At 37.4% G+C, this 18553-nt stretch overlaps 1 protein-coding gene across 1 annotated transcript in view; it reads right to left on the bottom strand.

Annotated features, from left to right (window-relative positions):
- mib1 (mind bomb 1) overlaps positions 1-18553 on the bottom strand; it is a 327741-nt gene that overhangs the window by 21192 nt on the left and 287996 nt on the right. The window contains exon 12 of the mRNA XM_065346562.1: positions 263-482. Coding sequence (XP_065202634.1) covers positions 263-482 — 220 coding nt within the window. The remainder of the gene's footprint in view (positions 1-262; positions 483-18553) is intronic.

Raw genomic sequence — 18553 nt, 5'->3', positions numbered from 1 at the left:
CAAAAATATACCTACGACATTCCTTCGACGTCGTCGCCGTGTATATTTGTAACTATCGCTTCTTCTTCTACGACTATTCCACACAGGAGAGTAAAAAAAAACACCAACTACGACAAGCATTTGGATTCGGATTTCTTACTCGTGGCACATCAAATGTATTAAGAGTACAGAACATATTTGTACATAGGCACGTGACAACGACAACGATCGCGATAATATTCGGGTAATTTATACTCGTACCATCCGAATATTTTCAACTTACTCGAACGATTTGAGGATGTTGCCTTTCCACAGCCAGATGCAGCGCTGTTTGTAGGTTGTGATTTTGAACGTCCATGTTGGCTTTGCCTTGCCTGATTAATAATTCGGCTACTTCGACGTGATTGTTTAACGCAGCCAAATGCAACGCTGTGTACCCGTCGTCTTTCTTCTCGTCCACCATCCACGTTCTGGGCAGTTTCATCAACAAAATGCACATGGCGCTGCAAAACACACAAAAAATAACCTCTCGTCAGTTTCATTGCACCAACGCAACATATGCATATATTACATACGAGTATAACGTCATTGTAATGGGACGCACGCGTACCAGAGAGACGCCTGCGGTCTGTCTTTTCTCATTTTATCTCTCTCTAAAATTCTAAACGATTATAAATAAATCGTAAAATTATGTAAATAAAGGAGAAAATTCGTCTCCCTGTACCCGATTTACGATTATATCAGTCAGACGTTCATTTTTTTTCTCCACAATTCGCTCATCTCTCGCGCAAATAGGATGTGTTCTATCTAGATGAGACATGAGACTTCGTAGTGATTCAGAGTATTTTAGGGTAACAATGAGGCCTTTCACTCAACAATCAAATTCAAGTTGGTAGGTACGAGTATATTCACCTAACCTCTAGGTTCTAGGTCACAGAGACAAGCGTACGTTGAATAAAAATTTTCATTTGTTTCCATCGCGATAAGTATATTCTTCGAGACAAAAATCAACATGGTTGAGATGAAAGGAAAGTAGGGGTCTGAACTTCGAAACCATTTTTTCTAGAACCATACTCACTCTACCACAACATTCAATGACTGCAGGAGGTTGGTTTTCCTGGCCTTCGAGTCACAGAAGAAAACATAAGTTCTGATATTAAAAAGTTTCAAATTATTGATCTACGATAGATTCATGGGCCGCCAGAGGCACACTATTGTCTTGAACATAAGTCGAGGTTTACAATCTGCGCATGCGCCAACTCTCTATAAATCCTTTCCCGCGAGGCCGCGATTTCAACTAAATGAAAATGGAATTTTATTTTTCCCATTCTTTCGACGATTTTTCATTGATTTGTCAATTATATCAATTCAGTTTTAAATACGTAATATCACGTAGGTATTAGGTACCTAATTGCCAAAAGATTCAGTTAGCCGAATCGTAATAGAAAAAGCGATTGATGCAGTTTTTCGACGAAGTGTTCAACTTACAAGATCACATTGAGCATTTCTCGAACACTGGCATCAATCATAAATTACTAAATTAGGCTTGGTAAAATCTATCCTTAAAATACGATTACACCATGAAGCAAAAAAGCAACTCCAAAAATTTACTGAACTAATTCATTTTCATGACAATGATTTGTGCGATATTGTACGAAGTTGTTGAATAAAATGGAATTTTGAAATGTTTAAGGCTGATTTATTTAGTATAATGAAAGGCTCATTTATAATGGTAATGGAAATTCACAAAAAAAAAATGAATGAAAAAGTTGAATCTGTGGTTTTCAATAGTACATACCATTTATAATGGTAATTGAAAATATGGTTTGTGATTGAAAAGTTAAGATTTATCAACTTTTCCATTACAAATGTCAATTGTGAAAATTTTGAATCGTTTCGTTTTCGTTTTTATATTTAATAATTTCGTAATCGTAAATATGAGCAAAGGAGATTCAACTGCAGAGCTGATAAAGGTAAAAGCTCTAAAAATTTGAAAAAGCACTGAAGATATCAGTGATAAGAATTTTATGCATTTTGATTGGTTATGGCCAATAACAATGCACCAATAAGCTTCCAATTTTTATAACTTTTCAGTTACCATTACTGGGCAGTGGGCATAAGCGTTTCATTGAAAAATAAATTTTCAATTACCATTATAAATGAGCCAGAAAATTCATTGTTCAGTGAAAAGCTTATCCTCAATTGAAACTGAAGAGAGCTATTTATAATGATAATTAAAAAATTATCAAAATGGAAGCTAATTTGTGCATTGTTATTGGCCATAACCAATCAAAATGCATGAAATTCTCACCACTGATATATTTTTCATTTCTTATCAACTTTTCAGTCAGTGCTTTTTCAGATTTCAAGTGCTTTTTACTAGTATTAGGTATGTACTATGGAAGTTAGCAATGAAGTTATAATGTGTCTGTCTGCCCTAATAATGGATGTAGCATTACTCATCAAAAAAAGACAAAAAAAACCAAGAGTTGCTCCTAGATATTCTGTGCGACCAAGCATCCGTACAAGAAAAGAGAATGGCTATTTCAAGAGAACTTTCCTCCTTGCTAAAAAAGATACAGAACGATTCTTCACATGGACTCGAATAAGTGTGCCACCTTTCGAGAAATTACAGAGCTTAGTGGTGCACCACCTCACATAAAACACTCCATAAGGCAACCAATTTCAACGGAAGCAAGATTGGCATTTACAATTTGGTAAACTGAAATTTCAATATTTTTTAACTTTTTTTACACATTAACAATAAAGTATGTAAAAAAAGCGATAAGTATTACCCAACTGAATACCCAGTACCCGGTTTAGTAGTGATCTTCAATCAAGAACATTTCCCGAAAGACGCGAAAAGAAGAGGTTCGGACATCGATGTTCGAAGACTGACGGATACGTTGTATCAATCAGGAAATCTATTCTTCAGTTACTAGGCTCATAGTAGCTCCTTGACTAAATCAGCTATATAGACTGGCATTGGGGCACAACAACAGCATGTTCTGTTGTGCACGAAGTGTGCAGAGTTATCACAGCACAGCTATCTCCACGTTATTTGAAGAAGAGCTTCGAGTGGGTACATTTCCCCCTACCCACCCATTCACGGAAGGGGGTTAAAAACCACCTAGAAGGTTAGTGCTAGGTTAGTGCTGGTTAGTGCACGCATCCCCGACGTTAGTGCACGCCCCCTTCACCCCCATTTTTTAAAAAATATGTGGGGGGGTACAGGGAAACGTGGTACCCCCCCATTCGTGGAAGGGGGTTAAAAACCACCTAGAAGGATAGTGCTAGGTTAGTGCTGGTTAGTGCACGTATCGCCGACGTTAGTGCACGCCCCCTTCACCCCCATTTTTTAAAAAATATGTGGGGGGGTACAGGGAAACGTGGTACCCCCCATTCACGAAAGGAGGTTAAAAACCACCTAGAAGGATAGTGCTAGGTTAGTGCTGGATAGTGCACGCATCCCCAACGTTAGTGCACACTTTCTTCATCCCCTTTTTTGGCTTTTTTAAAAAAAATTGTGGGGGGTACGGAGAAATGATTTACAAAAAAAGGGGAAGAACGTTGTTGAAAGGGTTAAAACCCACATAGTTCGATTCAGTTTCGTTAGTGCTGGTTAGTGCACACACTTATACAATTATTCCCCCTCCCCCTCCCTCCCCAATATTAAATAAATAATTTTACACCCTATGATCCAGTAAAATGAGCATCGAATAGGGAAAATCGAAGTGGCAAGCTGATTTTCGGTATATTGGTCCATTTTGATCTCCTGAAAACGAATCCGAGGAGTCTCCTATTGTACCGGATCAGCTCTCCGGGCCAAAATCTCAAATAGAACATATTGACTCTAGCGCAAAAATGGTTTTAAAAAATGTTCTTCTACTTATACATCAAATTTCCCATCAGATGAGCCATTGACCAAATTTCCAGTCCCAAGGGGGGGTGGACCTACGGCGCTTCGAACATAAGAGGGTTTGGGATAGCTTCATAACGTTGATAGTTAATACTGATCGTAATATTTTTAATCATTCAAAAATGGCATAGTGGTGGTTCACTTTCTTTTTTTGAGGTACAGAGCGGACTACCAGTGTCACCCCTCCTCCCACCTGGCACCCCTGGCTCACCATTTAGTTATTTGCCCATATAACGTACGTGAAGTGAATTGAAATGTAGGAAAAAATGTAAAAATGTCGAATGGAAATTGGAATGTTAATACGAGTTTCAAACTCCCATTTTAACGTAGAGTAATGAATTCTCCCCCTTTGTGGGTCCCAAGCCCCCTGAAACTTTTTCCTATCGATCTTTTTCAATATGGGTCAAATTGGAAAAATTACTTCAAGTTCACTCAAGTCTTGAGAAATGAGAGTCTCCAAAGTTTGTTTGTTTCGCATAAAACCGAAAGTATGAAGTGTATAGATTAGGATTACAGTGATTTCCTATCCCACTGTGAGATACTATCATGCCGACATTTGGTGTACGTGAGAGGTACAGAAATCACTGGCTGGTGATTTCTATAAGTATTTTGTCAACAACAACTGTTGTTGACAAAGACTTTTTGCTTCAGTGCATCTCGGATTGATCAACCGTTATGTACTTGTCGTTTAATATTTATTATTTCCCTTTAAAGGTTAATTGTATTTATGACTTATTGTCAACGTAAATAATCGCGAATAATTTCAAGATTGTTTTTAAATATTTTACTCTCGTTCTTAACAAAATTTATACTTTTGTTTCAAGATCAATTATACGTTCGTGAATGCTAAACTTGTTTTCATTTCCGCGAATGTAATATCTATGTGACGATTATCTCCAGCAGGTAAGAGCTGTGTATTATATCTTGACGACTAAAGTTTTCCCAGGCAATAAGTTTTATCCTTATTGCAACGTGTTCATATATTTTACATTACCTGAAGGATCTCTAATCAGACACCTCACATTTGGCGCCCAACGACTTGTTTTCTTCTACATACAAGGTTAGTAGTAAAGAAAATTGTTTAACGGTATTGGTATTTCGAAAATTCACAACTGTGAATAAAATACCAATTTTTATTTCGGTTAAAAGTGCGTTCAAACTCGTTAAATCGTCGTAAATATCTCGCTTACGTTGGGTAAATAGCATCCGCCGCTACCCCACCTCCTCCCTTCAAAGGTAAACAACTGTACGCGTCAGTCGTTGACCTTGAATCGATTTGGAAATTTTTATTTACGTTCGTGAAATATTTATTTATATACTTATTTACCTGTTACAATGGATCAAAATACCTCGAGAATTACGTTTAATTCAAACTCACCTACTGACGGATTCCTGGAAAATCTCGATTTACGTACAATACATCCTGAGATTGCCACAGCAGCTGCTGTACAATCTACAGACGAATGTATACCCCAAGACATGCCTTCAAGAAATACGAGATCCAGGTCACGAATTATTCTTCCTAGTAAAAAATACGACGAAAGTATTTATTGGAGAGGTGATTTCAAAAAGCCATCCAAAAAACTAACGAAACCTATTCCAAGAAATATAAATAATATTTTAAATGACACCCCTATTCTAAATAGTACATATCGCGTCGAGACTACGACACCTACAACTGTAAGTGAAGTAAATCTCAGCGACAATGATGACGAATCTGAGGTTAATGAACAGCTGTTCAATAGACCAGAAGATCGTCAAAACAACGATGATATTTTTAATTCTGAAGCATTCAATAACATTGGTGAGAATTGGTCTTGGCGTGACCATTTAAATAAAAAAGTCGAAAAAACGGAGAAACGTATGGACAAATTAGAAGCTAATACTGATGCAAAATTAGCCAAAATAAACGACAAAGTCCAACAGGTATATAATTATACGAAATCACAACACGAAGATAATCGTAATTTCACCAAAACGGTTGACGAATGGCATAAAGAAATCAACACCAATTTAAATCACCAATATAAGATATGCATGGATAATACCAACAAGAATGTCAAACTTAGAAATGAGGTTGGTATGATAAATAACGACGTAAAAAATCTCAGAGAATCCTGTGCTAACGATTATTACCAACTGGATAATAAAATCGATCACGAATTAGAAAAACGCGACAAAGGTTCAGAAAGAATGCTGGAGGAACTAAACGCTGTCAAAAACATTGTGAAAAATATTCCGAGAATGACTCAAAGAATGGGAGCTGTTTCAGTTGAAACTGCACCCAAAATGAGAGCGATTGGTATCGACCCGATATCAGTAAAAGCTGTGGGAATATTTTTCGACGATACAATGCTATTTTTTCCGCATACATTTGTAAGCGAATTCGAAATTTATTTCTCAAGAACGTATGCGATTGAAACGCATAAAATTGCAGCTTTCAAAGGAGTGATCCAAACCTCAACAGCACAAAAATTCTTGAGAGGTCTTCGCAATATCGACACATATGAAAAATTACTAGACGAGTTCTACGATTTCTATTGGAATCGAGCAGTACAAATAAAAGCATACGAACATTGCAGGAAAGATTTCGAACCTTGTCGTAATGAAAAAGAACTGGCTAAAGAAATAATAAAATGGACGGAATGCCTTAAAGAGGTAACTACAATTTCGTTCATAGAAAAAATCAATACCATGGCGGCTAAAGCACCTAAGAGTACTCGAAAAATTTTAAAACGATCAAAATCTATTGAGGAATTCATCGAATTAGTAAAAGAAAATTTAACGGATGAAACCAACCCGGAAATAGAGAACACGAATACTTTAATCGAGAATTCATCTGAGATAATAACGCCTAATTTAACGCAAAAGATTGATCAACTGATTAATCAACATTTGCAGTACAATGCTAATTTGAATAGGAATAATGGTTTCCCTAAAAACAACAATTTCAACAAAAATAATGGGACCCATGCAACGTCAGAAACTACAAATGTAGAGACAACAAAACTGAGCAAATCTGTGTCACATCTACAAAAACCAAAAATTCCTTTATTTAAAATAAACCATGAAGGAAACATCGTATTATCGAAATATGAAACAAAAACTCCTATAACAACATCAGTAAATTTGATTGACTGTAATAACGAGTACGTACAGAGTCAAATATACAACTGTTTCCTATTAAATCAAAATATGGCAGAAAGAGATGTTGACGACCTTGACATAAATGAAATAACAAAAATGATGCAAGACCTAGGGGTTGACCCCAACCCTTTACTAGAAGATATCAGAGATTCAGCCTCATCTGAGCTTGAATTTTACGAGTCGGTAAACTGAAGAAACTAGGAGTTGGAGGGGCACCTCCTAGTGACATGGACCCGGACGCCCCAATACGCAATATATTTGCAGACCATATTGCCATAGGCGATGGTATCGTTCATTTTGTAAAACGTGGCGAGTCAGATAGCAAATGCAATCTACCAGAATATTTACGGGATCAGATGAGCATGACGGAACTTTACAATCGTATAAAAGATGAGGAATTTCCAGCGCATGGAAAATACATCTTATCCATCGGACAATTAGAATTGAATTTTTCCAGTCTTCCTTACAATGTAGTCAAAGATCAATTAAAAAAGATCTTGAACTGTATTTTGGAAAAAGGGGCAGAATACATAATTCTCCTCTTCCCATTAGTGAAACCTAGGAATGAAAACGATAAACCGGTATACCTAAACAGATACATTGAATATCGAAAAATATATGTAGAAGTCGCAGAAGATCCTAGAATTACCCTGTGGCGAGAAACAGCCCTAGGATATGCAGAAACAGAAATTTGCAAAAAAGCAGAAGGTGGTTTATACATTAGAGCAAAAACTGGTAACAAAAAAGAAATATTACCTAACTTATTAAAATTCAGATATGCATTCGAAATGCGAAGATGGTATCCACACTTAGCGACATATATACCAGTGCACAACTTAATGAGAAGAAAGCTGGATAAACATATACTGGAACATCAAAAGAAAAAGAATGAAATCAAGAATACTAGGAAAGCTAATATCAAAGGACCTCTAAGAACTCTAGTAGACACTACAGATGTAGGGTCGAAAGATGAAAAAGAACGATTCATAGAGGCCTTGGATAGAGAAGAAATGATGGACCCTCCAAAACCATCAACATTGCCAGTCAATAAAATATCAATATTTCCAAAGAAAGTAATAATGGCTAATAGAATTCAAAAAGCATTATCCAAAAAAGAGCCACAAGCGAAAGATAGTATATGTTCAAAACCTTACGTAGAAAAAACCCACGTAGGCCTAAAAAAGACACTAGGCTATAGCGGAAATTGTGTTATTCAAAATATATTGTCATATGAATCTTCTAATGAAGAATATGAAACTTGCAAAGAAAATCATGAGAGTTGTGATGATGAGTATCTAGATGCAAATACAGTAGACTCAATACACAACACTCTCATAGACGAACATCAAGGTACTAATAAATCAGATAAGTCATTGATTGATAAGAACAACCCCCTTACACCTTCTGGGGCAAATGTTTCAGATGAAACATTACCTAAAATGAGACCCAGGGGCAGGTTAAGGAAAAAGAAAAATGAAGTTGATCCTACAACCACATTGAGTCCTAAACAAAACGATAATCCTGACAAAAATACTGATACAATAAATAATCAACAAAAAATAGGTTTACAAAACAAAGACTCAACTAATACCAACCCTCAAAATGACACAAATGCTCAAAACCCTGTGATTATCAAAAGAATCAAGAAATCCAGGATTGGGGCAAATTTTACTTCACCTGAAGTAAAAAAGACACCTAACAAATTTGAATTTGAACCAGTTCAACAAGAAGACCAATTCAGTACAAACAAATCAAGTGAAAATATCACTACAAGTAAAATAAGTGACAAAGAAGACGAAATAGAAGTCACATATGAATGGTCTAAAAAAGTGGAATGGTCATCACCCACAGGGTATAAAGGCCCTGATGAAAGAGGATTAAGATCTATTCTCAATAATATCAAAAATCACCTTGGTACAAGTAAATTGATACAGCTGTAACAATTTTACTTGCAAAAAGGATAAGAAACAGCTGATATACCTACCTAAGTACCCACGTTACATCACTGGTGATTAAAATCTACCATAATAGTTGCATGGTAGGAATTAAAATAATTGAATTTTCTCTTGTCATTTTCAAATGATAAATTGCCAAGATTGGCAGTTGCTATCACAAATTTTCATTTAAAACCAAGAGACTTACTTAATTTGAGTTTATTATCATCTGTTGCATTGAATTTTCTGACTCTGTGATCAAATATTTTATTCCTTTTCAACTGTCATGTATATCTTGGGAATGTTTTTTAACAAAAACCATGATTCCTTGGAGTTTTCAAACGTCAATTGAAGTTAGAAATCATCAAACAAATGAGACCAAAATTTATTGAACCAAATGGAATTACAAATTACACATCAAAAGATATTATTTTGAAAACTTGAATAACAACGTACAAATAAACAATTATGGAATTTGAGAAATCATGGTCAGAATTCAAAAATTTGTAAGTTTACCAAAGGCAATGAAAGTGTACCATAAAATTGGTCAATTGCAACGCAGCTGCGTGCAATGAACCAACTCGATCACAATCTTTACATTTTGAAATATTTTGAAATTTGGAAAAACTCAACTAGTAACTTTCAACGTAAAAAAATAGATGATCTTGAAATCAAATCAAAAAATTCATCCAAAGATCATTTTTCAGCGATTTTAGCGATCAAGAGAGACAACAAATGTACTTCTTGGAATACTTCAATTTGAGTCACCAATTAACGAGTATGATGAACTGGAATATAAAGTTGGAAAATCATATAATGCAATTTTCAGCTGAAAATTAAAAATATGAACATTTTTGGTACTAGTTCAACTCAAAGTAAGATCCAAAACTTACAGAGAGAAAATTCCATACATTAAAAATAAATACTAAAAATTATTGGACTCACAAGTAACATGTTTTCATCTTCTTGACTTCAACTACCCAAATGGTAATGTGAATTAATGAAATTTCATCTGAAATAAATCATCACACTACCGGGGCAAGTATCAGAATCGAAATACTGAAAACTCAACGTTGAGTAATAAATCAATCCAAGTCCCATTTTAGCGATGAAATAATTCAAACAAATCATCAGAAAAAATGGAACTGAGAAAAATTTTCATATGCTAATCAGAATCAAGAATCTCAATTCTTGGGATAATTTTCAACCGTGAAATTTTGCAATATCAAAACTCGGACCATTTTGAACAAAGACCAGAAAGCGGAAGAAAAGTCAAATCAAGACAATGATAAAAACGAAGATGATGTGTAATGCATTTCCACTTTGTTGATATTTTATGGAGCTGAGATTTTTTCTACAGCTGTAGAAAAACATCACTCAAATAAAAGTTCCAATTTGTGATTATACCAGTAGTTCACTACTCTAGATAGCTAGACTTACAGCTGTAAACTAGCTATTTCTTCACCCCATCTACTAACGTTTTGCCTTTTAGCAATGTACAGACTACCAAAAGACCTGTACTCTTGATGGTACGCGACTTCGAATCAACGATGACAATGGAAACAAAGACTATGTGTGAATCATCTTCAATGTGTGTGACGATGCTACGCAATTTCGAATTTACGACGACAAAAATAAATACTATATCCACAACTGAGAATTCCAGCTCGTAATTCACGACTCACACACAACATCGTACCTCATCAGCGTTATCATCGTTTGTAATTAATGTAAATATTTTTTTTTTGTTATCATAGATCAATCGATCACAAAAGGCACTGCCTTCATGTAAATGCGTTTTTTGAAAGATACCATACTGTATCATTATTGTGTAATTTTTGTTTACTTCTCGACATAATTTTTTTTTTTTTTTCGAATTTTGAATTTTTTTTTAATTTTAAATTTTTTGTTAATTGTTTTCAACTGGAAGTAGGGTAGAAAATGTGATAGGTGGGACTCTCCTTGGTTTACAGAGGGAGAGCCCAGTGCTATTCAGCATATAGTTAAGCCCAGGGAACCCAAACTCTACTGATGACCTTACGAAAGTACATCGAACAGCAAAGGTGACGAAACACCGCATAAATGATCATAGACCGCAAATGAAGTGTTATGCTTTATTTGTACACATCTCTGATATAAAACCGAATCGATTAAATACAAAAAAGACACACTAATCATTATAAAAAGACACTTGCAATGTCGATTGCAAGTGGAAGCTCTGAAATGCATCCGAACCGGAACACCAGTGAAAAAATACCTAACGTTTGTAACGTCTCTAATGGCGGAATGGCTATACTCGAACTAAACCGACAGAGTGCACTACTTAAGCAGTGCTGCCACTCCGCGGGAACACATCTTCCCTTTAGGTGGAAGCTGTGGGCGCATCCCCTACCGTCACATATGCCCCGCTTCCATTGAACAGCGTGGACATCGGAGATGCTGGAACATTGAAGCCAAAAAACTGGCCAACGGACAACGGACGGGAGGGCCCATCTGCCCCGCTTCATATGAACCCGCAGCTTCCAGATGTTAAACTGGCTGGGTCCATCGGAATCCAATTTCAGCCTCCAACTGCTGATTTTAAAACGTCTCTGCTAATTTTTTCACGGCACCAGCGACTTAAAATTACCTTAGATGCGAACATTTTCTCAAAATAAATCATTTACATTCACATCTTAGCCGCTAAGTGTCACAAAAATTCACAAACACTCAAATATTTACATAAATAGCAGAGAAATAACACATAATTTCAAAAATAAACCGAAATCCGTAATTACATGCGAAGCTATCAGAGATGATTGAAAACCATTAATAGAGATGATTGAAAATTCCAAAACAAGGCTCCAGTACTCGATAATAACAGGTACGTTGAATTCACGTTGAGTTTGCTTCTTTCTCAATACTCGAACTAATTTTCATTTTTCTCTGTTATCAGCAAGCTGATATTTTCGTCAAGTTGGAGTTAGACGATACTGGAGCTGGAAACTGCTTTATTTCATCTCTACTACAGTAAGTACTCCGTTGACTAAATCGTTTTCGCGAACTCTGCTCTCGTGTAGTTTCTTATTGGAGCCGCGTTACTGTCCCAGACAGCTAGCCACACGTCGCTATGTTCACACACAGCTGGGAATGTTTACGTTATTCCCACTGACAGCTGGGACGATGCTATTTTCCCAGACAGCTGGCCGGAACTGACTTTTTGCGCGTTTTCGAGTCGCATTTTCTCTGATTTTTCTGCAACGAAGTTTCAAGCCTCTCTGATTTCTGGAACTCGCTCATACGGCTTTCAACCTCTCTGTTTGATGATGAAAAAGTATTTACAACAAAAGAATTCTATAACTAAGTCAAAATTAGTCTAAAACTACACTAAAAATAAATCAGTCATAAATTAACCATAAAAAAATTTGCTCCGAGTACAATTTTTCATAAATAAATCAACAATGTAAAAAATAACCAAATTGTACCACTAATTATAAGCTAAACGCAATACAGTAATACGAATCAAACTATTCACTATGCTTTTAAGTTGGCGAATGAAAGTTCCAACTGTTGTGCACCAAAAGTTCTGGTAATAGATAAGTTTGCACAAAATGGCGTTTTTAGAGATAAACTTTTACGTAGCTACAGTTATCTAATTTACAATCTTATCTCTAATGTTGCACTCGGATGTTAGAATATAATTACACTGGTCTACATAAAAGTAGTTGGCCTTGAAAGTTTTCAAAGCTTCAAAACTCGCTTACTTCGTCGTTGAAACGATAACAATTGAAAGCTTGAAAAAAATATGCTCTCTCGAAATCATCAAGCATCTCTAGTTGAATAAAATTCAAGGTTTTTCTGCGTTTTCTGTTTCTCTGATTTCCAAGGTCATCCGGTGCATTTCGAGTATGCAAGTTTGAGCTTTCGAGATTGGTAGGTACCTGCTTGGCTTTAGAACGCGTTTCGTACCTCTCCCGCGCCGCCTCTCTCCTCTCCCTGTACATTTTCTTATCAGGAAATGTTTGTTCGAGGCAATCTTCGAGCTTTCGTTCTTCGGAGGGGGGGAGCTTTTTGCGTAATCTCTTCTTTATTTCTCGGAATGCTGCATCGTGTCTGGATATCTCTTTTTTAGGCATCTCTGATTGGCAAGTTTGGCGAATTTTCTCCAGAGTTTTTTCAGGTTGTTTTCGCGAACCTCTGGGCAAATATTCTGGATCCTTGGGGTCATCGACCTCCTCCTCATCCTCGCTTTCCTCTTCCAACTTCTCTGTTTGCTTGATGGTTTTCTGCTTTGAATAATCTCTGATTTTTTCCACCAAGTCTCTGTTATCGAATTTGGATTTCTGTTTCAAATCATTTTTCAACTCCTCCAGCTGGTTTTTGTTAAGATATGACGTCATTTGGCGAGTATTGACAATTTGCTCGTCAGTAGGATCAGCCACATTTTTGACCATGTAACAATTGCTACCAACGTGCTGTTCTACCGTATAAGGACCATAGCGTTTTTGAAATAGCTTTTTTGACAGGCCTTTTTCATACAACGACAGGCGATGCGAAGTCAACATGACCAATTCACCATTCTCAAAAATAGTGGGGGGCCCATGTAATTTGTTGAATGCGACTTCATTATTGATTCTCTGTTGCATTCTTTTCTCACGAATAAAATTCACCAACGCCTGTTGGTCAGTCATATTGTCAATATTTTCATCAATGACTTCTTGAGTGTAGACTGCTTTTCTGGCCAGCTTGTCTGCTACAAAGTTATTATGGTCATATTTTCTCGCTCTGACATGTCTTAACTCGAACTCCTTGAATTTTTTGGACAGTTCAATGACCTGCTGGAAAGCTGCTTTATGATGAACTGGTTTTTTGTTCGAATTTTTCCAGTTATTTTCAATCCACCTTTTCGAGTTGTGGTTGACTGCAGTAACCAGGTAGTTGGAATCGGAAAATACTTTGAGCTTCTCTACTTCGTTTTTTAAGGCAATTTCCATCGCTTTGATCAACGCAATGATTTCAGCCAAATTATTGGAATTTTTATAATCAGGGTGCACGACTCGTTCGGAAATGTTGAAATCTCCACTGGGTGTCCAACTGATTCCGATACCCGCGATAGCTTCGTCAGTGCCATTTTGAGAACAAGCACCGTCTACTGCTACCCATACAAATCCTTTCTTGTCAACAATGAGTTTTTTGGGGTCCATTTTCATTTTTACAGCCTCTTCTGATGTTATATATGGAACATTGTTGGCACGTTGCTCTTCTCGTAATTTTCTCAACTCGAATTTGGCATTTATGCCAATACTTGGCACTGGCAAATCCTGAGCTAAATCATCTCTGATTCCCCAAGCTTCATTTGGCTTCACTCCAAACTCCGTTGGCGTATTGTTGATCTCATTTTCAACTTGCTTGGCATATTTATGCCAGCCATGGTGAGTGTAGTCGAAGTTCTCTGCTGACTGATTTATCTTGACTCTCAGTCTATCGCCAATTATTCTCATTGTTCTTTCCACTAAGCTTGATTGTGGATTATATTTTGTAGTGTGACCAACTTTCACACCATAGGATTTGAGTAGGTCATTCCAAGCATCACTCACAAATTGAGTACCATTATCAGTAATGACTTTGCGCACTTTGTGCCCCAGTTTCTTGATTTCTTCCAAGATTTCTTTCATCGCTTTAGAAACCTCTTCTTTGGTAGCCACAATCAGGGTTTTTAGCCAAACTTTGGCAGTGAATACACATTTCACAACTAACATGTATTTTGGATCACTGGCCTTGTTAGCAATTTGTCCAATTAAGTCAGCTGATAGTACATCTGCTATGCCATAAGCTTCAATTTGAGCATATTCTAATTTCTTCTTCTGCCCAAAGTTCTTATTATGTTTGCAATCGAGGCATTCGCTTGTGGCCAATTTGGCAGATTTTGGTACATTCGGCGAATAGTACATGCGTCGAAAAATAGCATCGATTTTGGCAGCTCCTACATGGCCGTATTCCTCATGTAGGTACATTATGGTATCTTTGTACAGCTCATCTGGCATACATGGCACTTTTGAGCCATCTTCTCTGATTCGATGAAGTACTCTGACACCCTCTTCTTCTTCCAAAATGACATATTTTTTCTCAAGCTGTCTCTTCGCTTTTCTCTGCTTTGAAGTCATGTCCAGTTCTTCAGCTTGAAGTCTTCGTATGACCTTGGACCAATTTTCATCTCTGTTTTGGTACAAGTCCAGCCTCTTCAGACAGTCTACCAACTGTTCTTTTACTAGGTCTTTGTAAACAACGCCAAGTGGCACCATTCTGGTCCAGTTCGTCTCATATAGGGTCAGCTCCGGTGCCTGCATTTCCCACCATTTACCAACTCTTTTTGGCAAATCATAAACCAAATCATGGCAATTAAAGTGGGTGATCCATGCTGCTGCTTTGCGGTGTATTTGAGCCAAAGTATTAAATCTGTGCACAATTGACATAATATCTTTTCTGATATGCACTTTGTAACCATGAAGCCACATTTCGAGTTTTTTTAATGCATTCGCCAACGAGTACATTTCTTTCTCTATTATGGTGTACTTCTTCTGATGGTCTTTAAATGTGTTGCTCACAAATAAAATCACATGATCAGTGCCATCTTCTCCTTTTTGGTAAACTACAGCGTTCATGGCATCATGTGTAAAACTGGTCTCAAGATAAAAATCTTGCCCCTCGATCGGAGATGCCAGCTCAAACTTCTTCCGGTACTCAGTTTCCAACTTCTCTAATGCATTCTGCTGCTCTTCTCCCCACTTGAAGTTTTCTTTCCGTATGACTTCATAAAGTGGCACTGCTAACTGCTGGTAATCAGCTATGAAGCGCTTATAAAATCCAACAATTCCCAAAAATGCCATAACATCTTTTTCGTTTTTGAGTTTGAATTCACCTTTCTTGTTGGTGTGCTTGGCTTTAAATTGATCAAGCTTTTCGAGTTTTTTATTCTGCTTCAATATTCTGCCAGGCTGGAGCTGGAATCCCAGATGGTTTATTTTACTCTTGAAAAACTTTGACTTCCTTGGATTAAGCCTAAGTCCATTATCTCTGATAATCTTGAGTGTGTCAACAAGTAGCTCCATCATCTCTTCGAAAGTTGCAGCTTTAAGTAGCACATCGTCGACATACTTAGTTCTGCCTTTTTTTGCTGGCATAATTGTGTTCATCATTTTCACAAACAATGCAGATGACACCTTCAATCCATATGGTACTCTGATAAATTGGTGGACTTCCCCGTCAACAATGAAAGCACAATACTTTCTACATGCTTCATGTAACACCATCTGCCAAAATCCTGCCACAAAATCCAAGCAGCAGTAAATTTTGGCACGTCCATCTGTCGTTATAATTCTATCAAGCAATCCAGCCTCATTGTAATCATTTTCAAGTATTGGATTTAATTCCATAGGATTTAGGCATAATCTCACGTCGCCATTTTTCTTGATATTGACAACCAATGCATTGATGTAGGGTGAACTGGAAGGTTCAACGATCTTTTTTGCAACCATCACTCTGAGAGCTTCTCTCACCAGTGGCATCTGCTTATTCGAAGGAGTGTACTTAGGACCATGAAATCTCTTGATGTTTTTAGGATCTTTAAATCTCAGCTTCATAGGTGGTCCTACCCATTTTCCTGGGTACTTGCTGAATATACAGGCAAACTCTTTAAGTATGTCAAAAGCTTTTTTAGCCTGTTTCTTCGTAATGGTTTCTTCATTTACAGCTTGCTCCAAATCTGCTCGCAGTGTTTCCAAAAATATTTCTGGACCATCATCAACATCCTCAGGCTCTTCTGCCTGATACTTATCAGCAGTGTTGGCTTTTTTCGTGATGCGATCAATTTGCTCAACATTCTTTTTCTTTACTCTGATTCGCCTGAGTGTAATTTTTTCTCTATACTCCTGCTCTGACATAAATCTCAACGTCTCTATTTTCTCCTCTCCTGGAGGGCAGCAGGTAGCTTGTTGGTTTTCCACATCAGGTTTTATTCCAAGCACTTTCATGGTTTTTGTGCCAATGATGAATATTTGGTTGCATCCTTTCAAGATGTAAAATGGAATTTTGAGCTCGCAATCTCCAAATTTGAGCTTCAGCACAATGACATAACGATATGACTCTACTTTTGAATCATCTGCCAAGTTACACACTATAGGTCTTTTCAGCATGATGTACTCAACATTGTCATAGTGGTCTCTGAGTAGGATGTTGGCTGTTTCCTCTGATACTACGTTGGGAGTGGCACCTGTGTCGAGTTGAGCCGGATAGGCGGTGCCATTTACAGTCAGTGGCACCACACATGTATCGAATTTATCTTTTTCTCTGAGAATCTGTTCTCTGACTTGTGCTTCAATTTCTTCTCTGCGCAGCGGTGGTTTCGGCGTAACAGGTGTTCTGAGCGAGTTCAACGAACTTTCGAGAGTCGGTTGCGCACCCTGCGCGTCTTCGGGGATCTGCGTTGCCCCATTCACGTGATTAACATTGATTTTAATCGTCTCTGATGCCCCAGCAGGGCCTACAGGTGTTTCTAGCGTCTCTGATAAGTTTCGTTCCTCACCGGGAGGGGAGGGGATTCCTATCTTGTTGAGTAGCTTGTGGAGTGTCTGAGGTTTGATGAATTTTTTGAGCTTCTCTATTTTTTTAACAGCATCAGCGACTTCTTTTTCAATATTCTTAGGATTCTCTGCTTTTTTCTTCTCTATCAGGGTCTTTTTTCTGATAATTTCGTATTGCAATCCATCTTCTTCTGTTATAACTTCTCTGCTTTCTTGAGTTTCACCGCCATCTTGTTCAGTGATGATTTGAGGAGGTGTCTTTTTATGCCAATCGTAGTTGTACATTTTATCCATTTCCTGAATCAACTCTGTTTTGCGTGCAAATCTTGGATAATATCTACCATTTTTCTTGCTCAAATGGAACTTGTGCATCACTGGTATCATGTTGTAATGTTCATCCACTCTGAACTGACGCATAGCTTGATTTTGCTGGTCTCTTTTTAAGTCCAAAAATACAGCAGCAGGTGTCCACCAAAATGAGACAATATCATCTTCCAGTGACTCCAAAGCTCTTCTATACGCGAAGTATCTATCCAGAGATACTGGATTACTTGCAGCAACTTTTGGCTTAACCAGTGGAAACAATAGAATAATTTTCGTGAAGCCTTTCTTTTTTAACATCTCTAATATTTGCGACGCATAATTCTTCATAGCTTGTGAACTCATATCAGAGTAGTTCAACTCATATTGAGCCAACGATACAATAGCTTTTTTCTTCGTAAAGTTGGCAGCTTTGGCAGCTTTCAACAGGTCACTGATGTTGAGTTGTTCTTTGAGGTAAGGCTGGGAAATTTCAGGCCTTCGTCGTGGTATTACATTTGCTAAAAATACAGCGAGTGAGTCTCCAATTAACTCAAATTCATCCTGCGGTAGCTCATGGAAATTCTCCACTTGTGCTAAATTGCACGCGTCAGCTACTCGTTTCCCGACGGCATACCTGTTGAATCGATGGACCCCTCTGGTGATGTAGGGGGGGTCTGTTCGTCTGAAACTTCAGTCTCTGATTGGGTTTCTTC

This window comes from Planococcus citri, chromosome 1, assembly GCF_950023065.1.
Source record: "Planococcus citri chromosome 1, ihPlaCitr1.1, whole genome shotgun sequence".
Lineage (NCBI taxonomy): Eukaryota > Metazoa > Arthropoda > Insecta > Hemiptera > Pseudococcidae > Planococcus > Planococcus citri.
The sequence above is the reverse complement of the archived record's forward strand: the minus strand, read 5'-3'. Positions and strand labels throughout refer to the sequence as shown.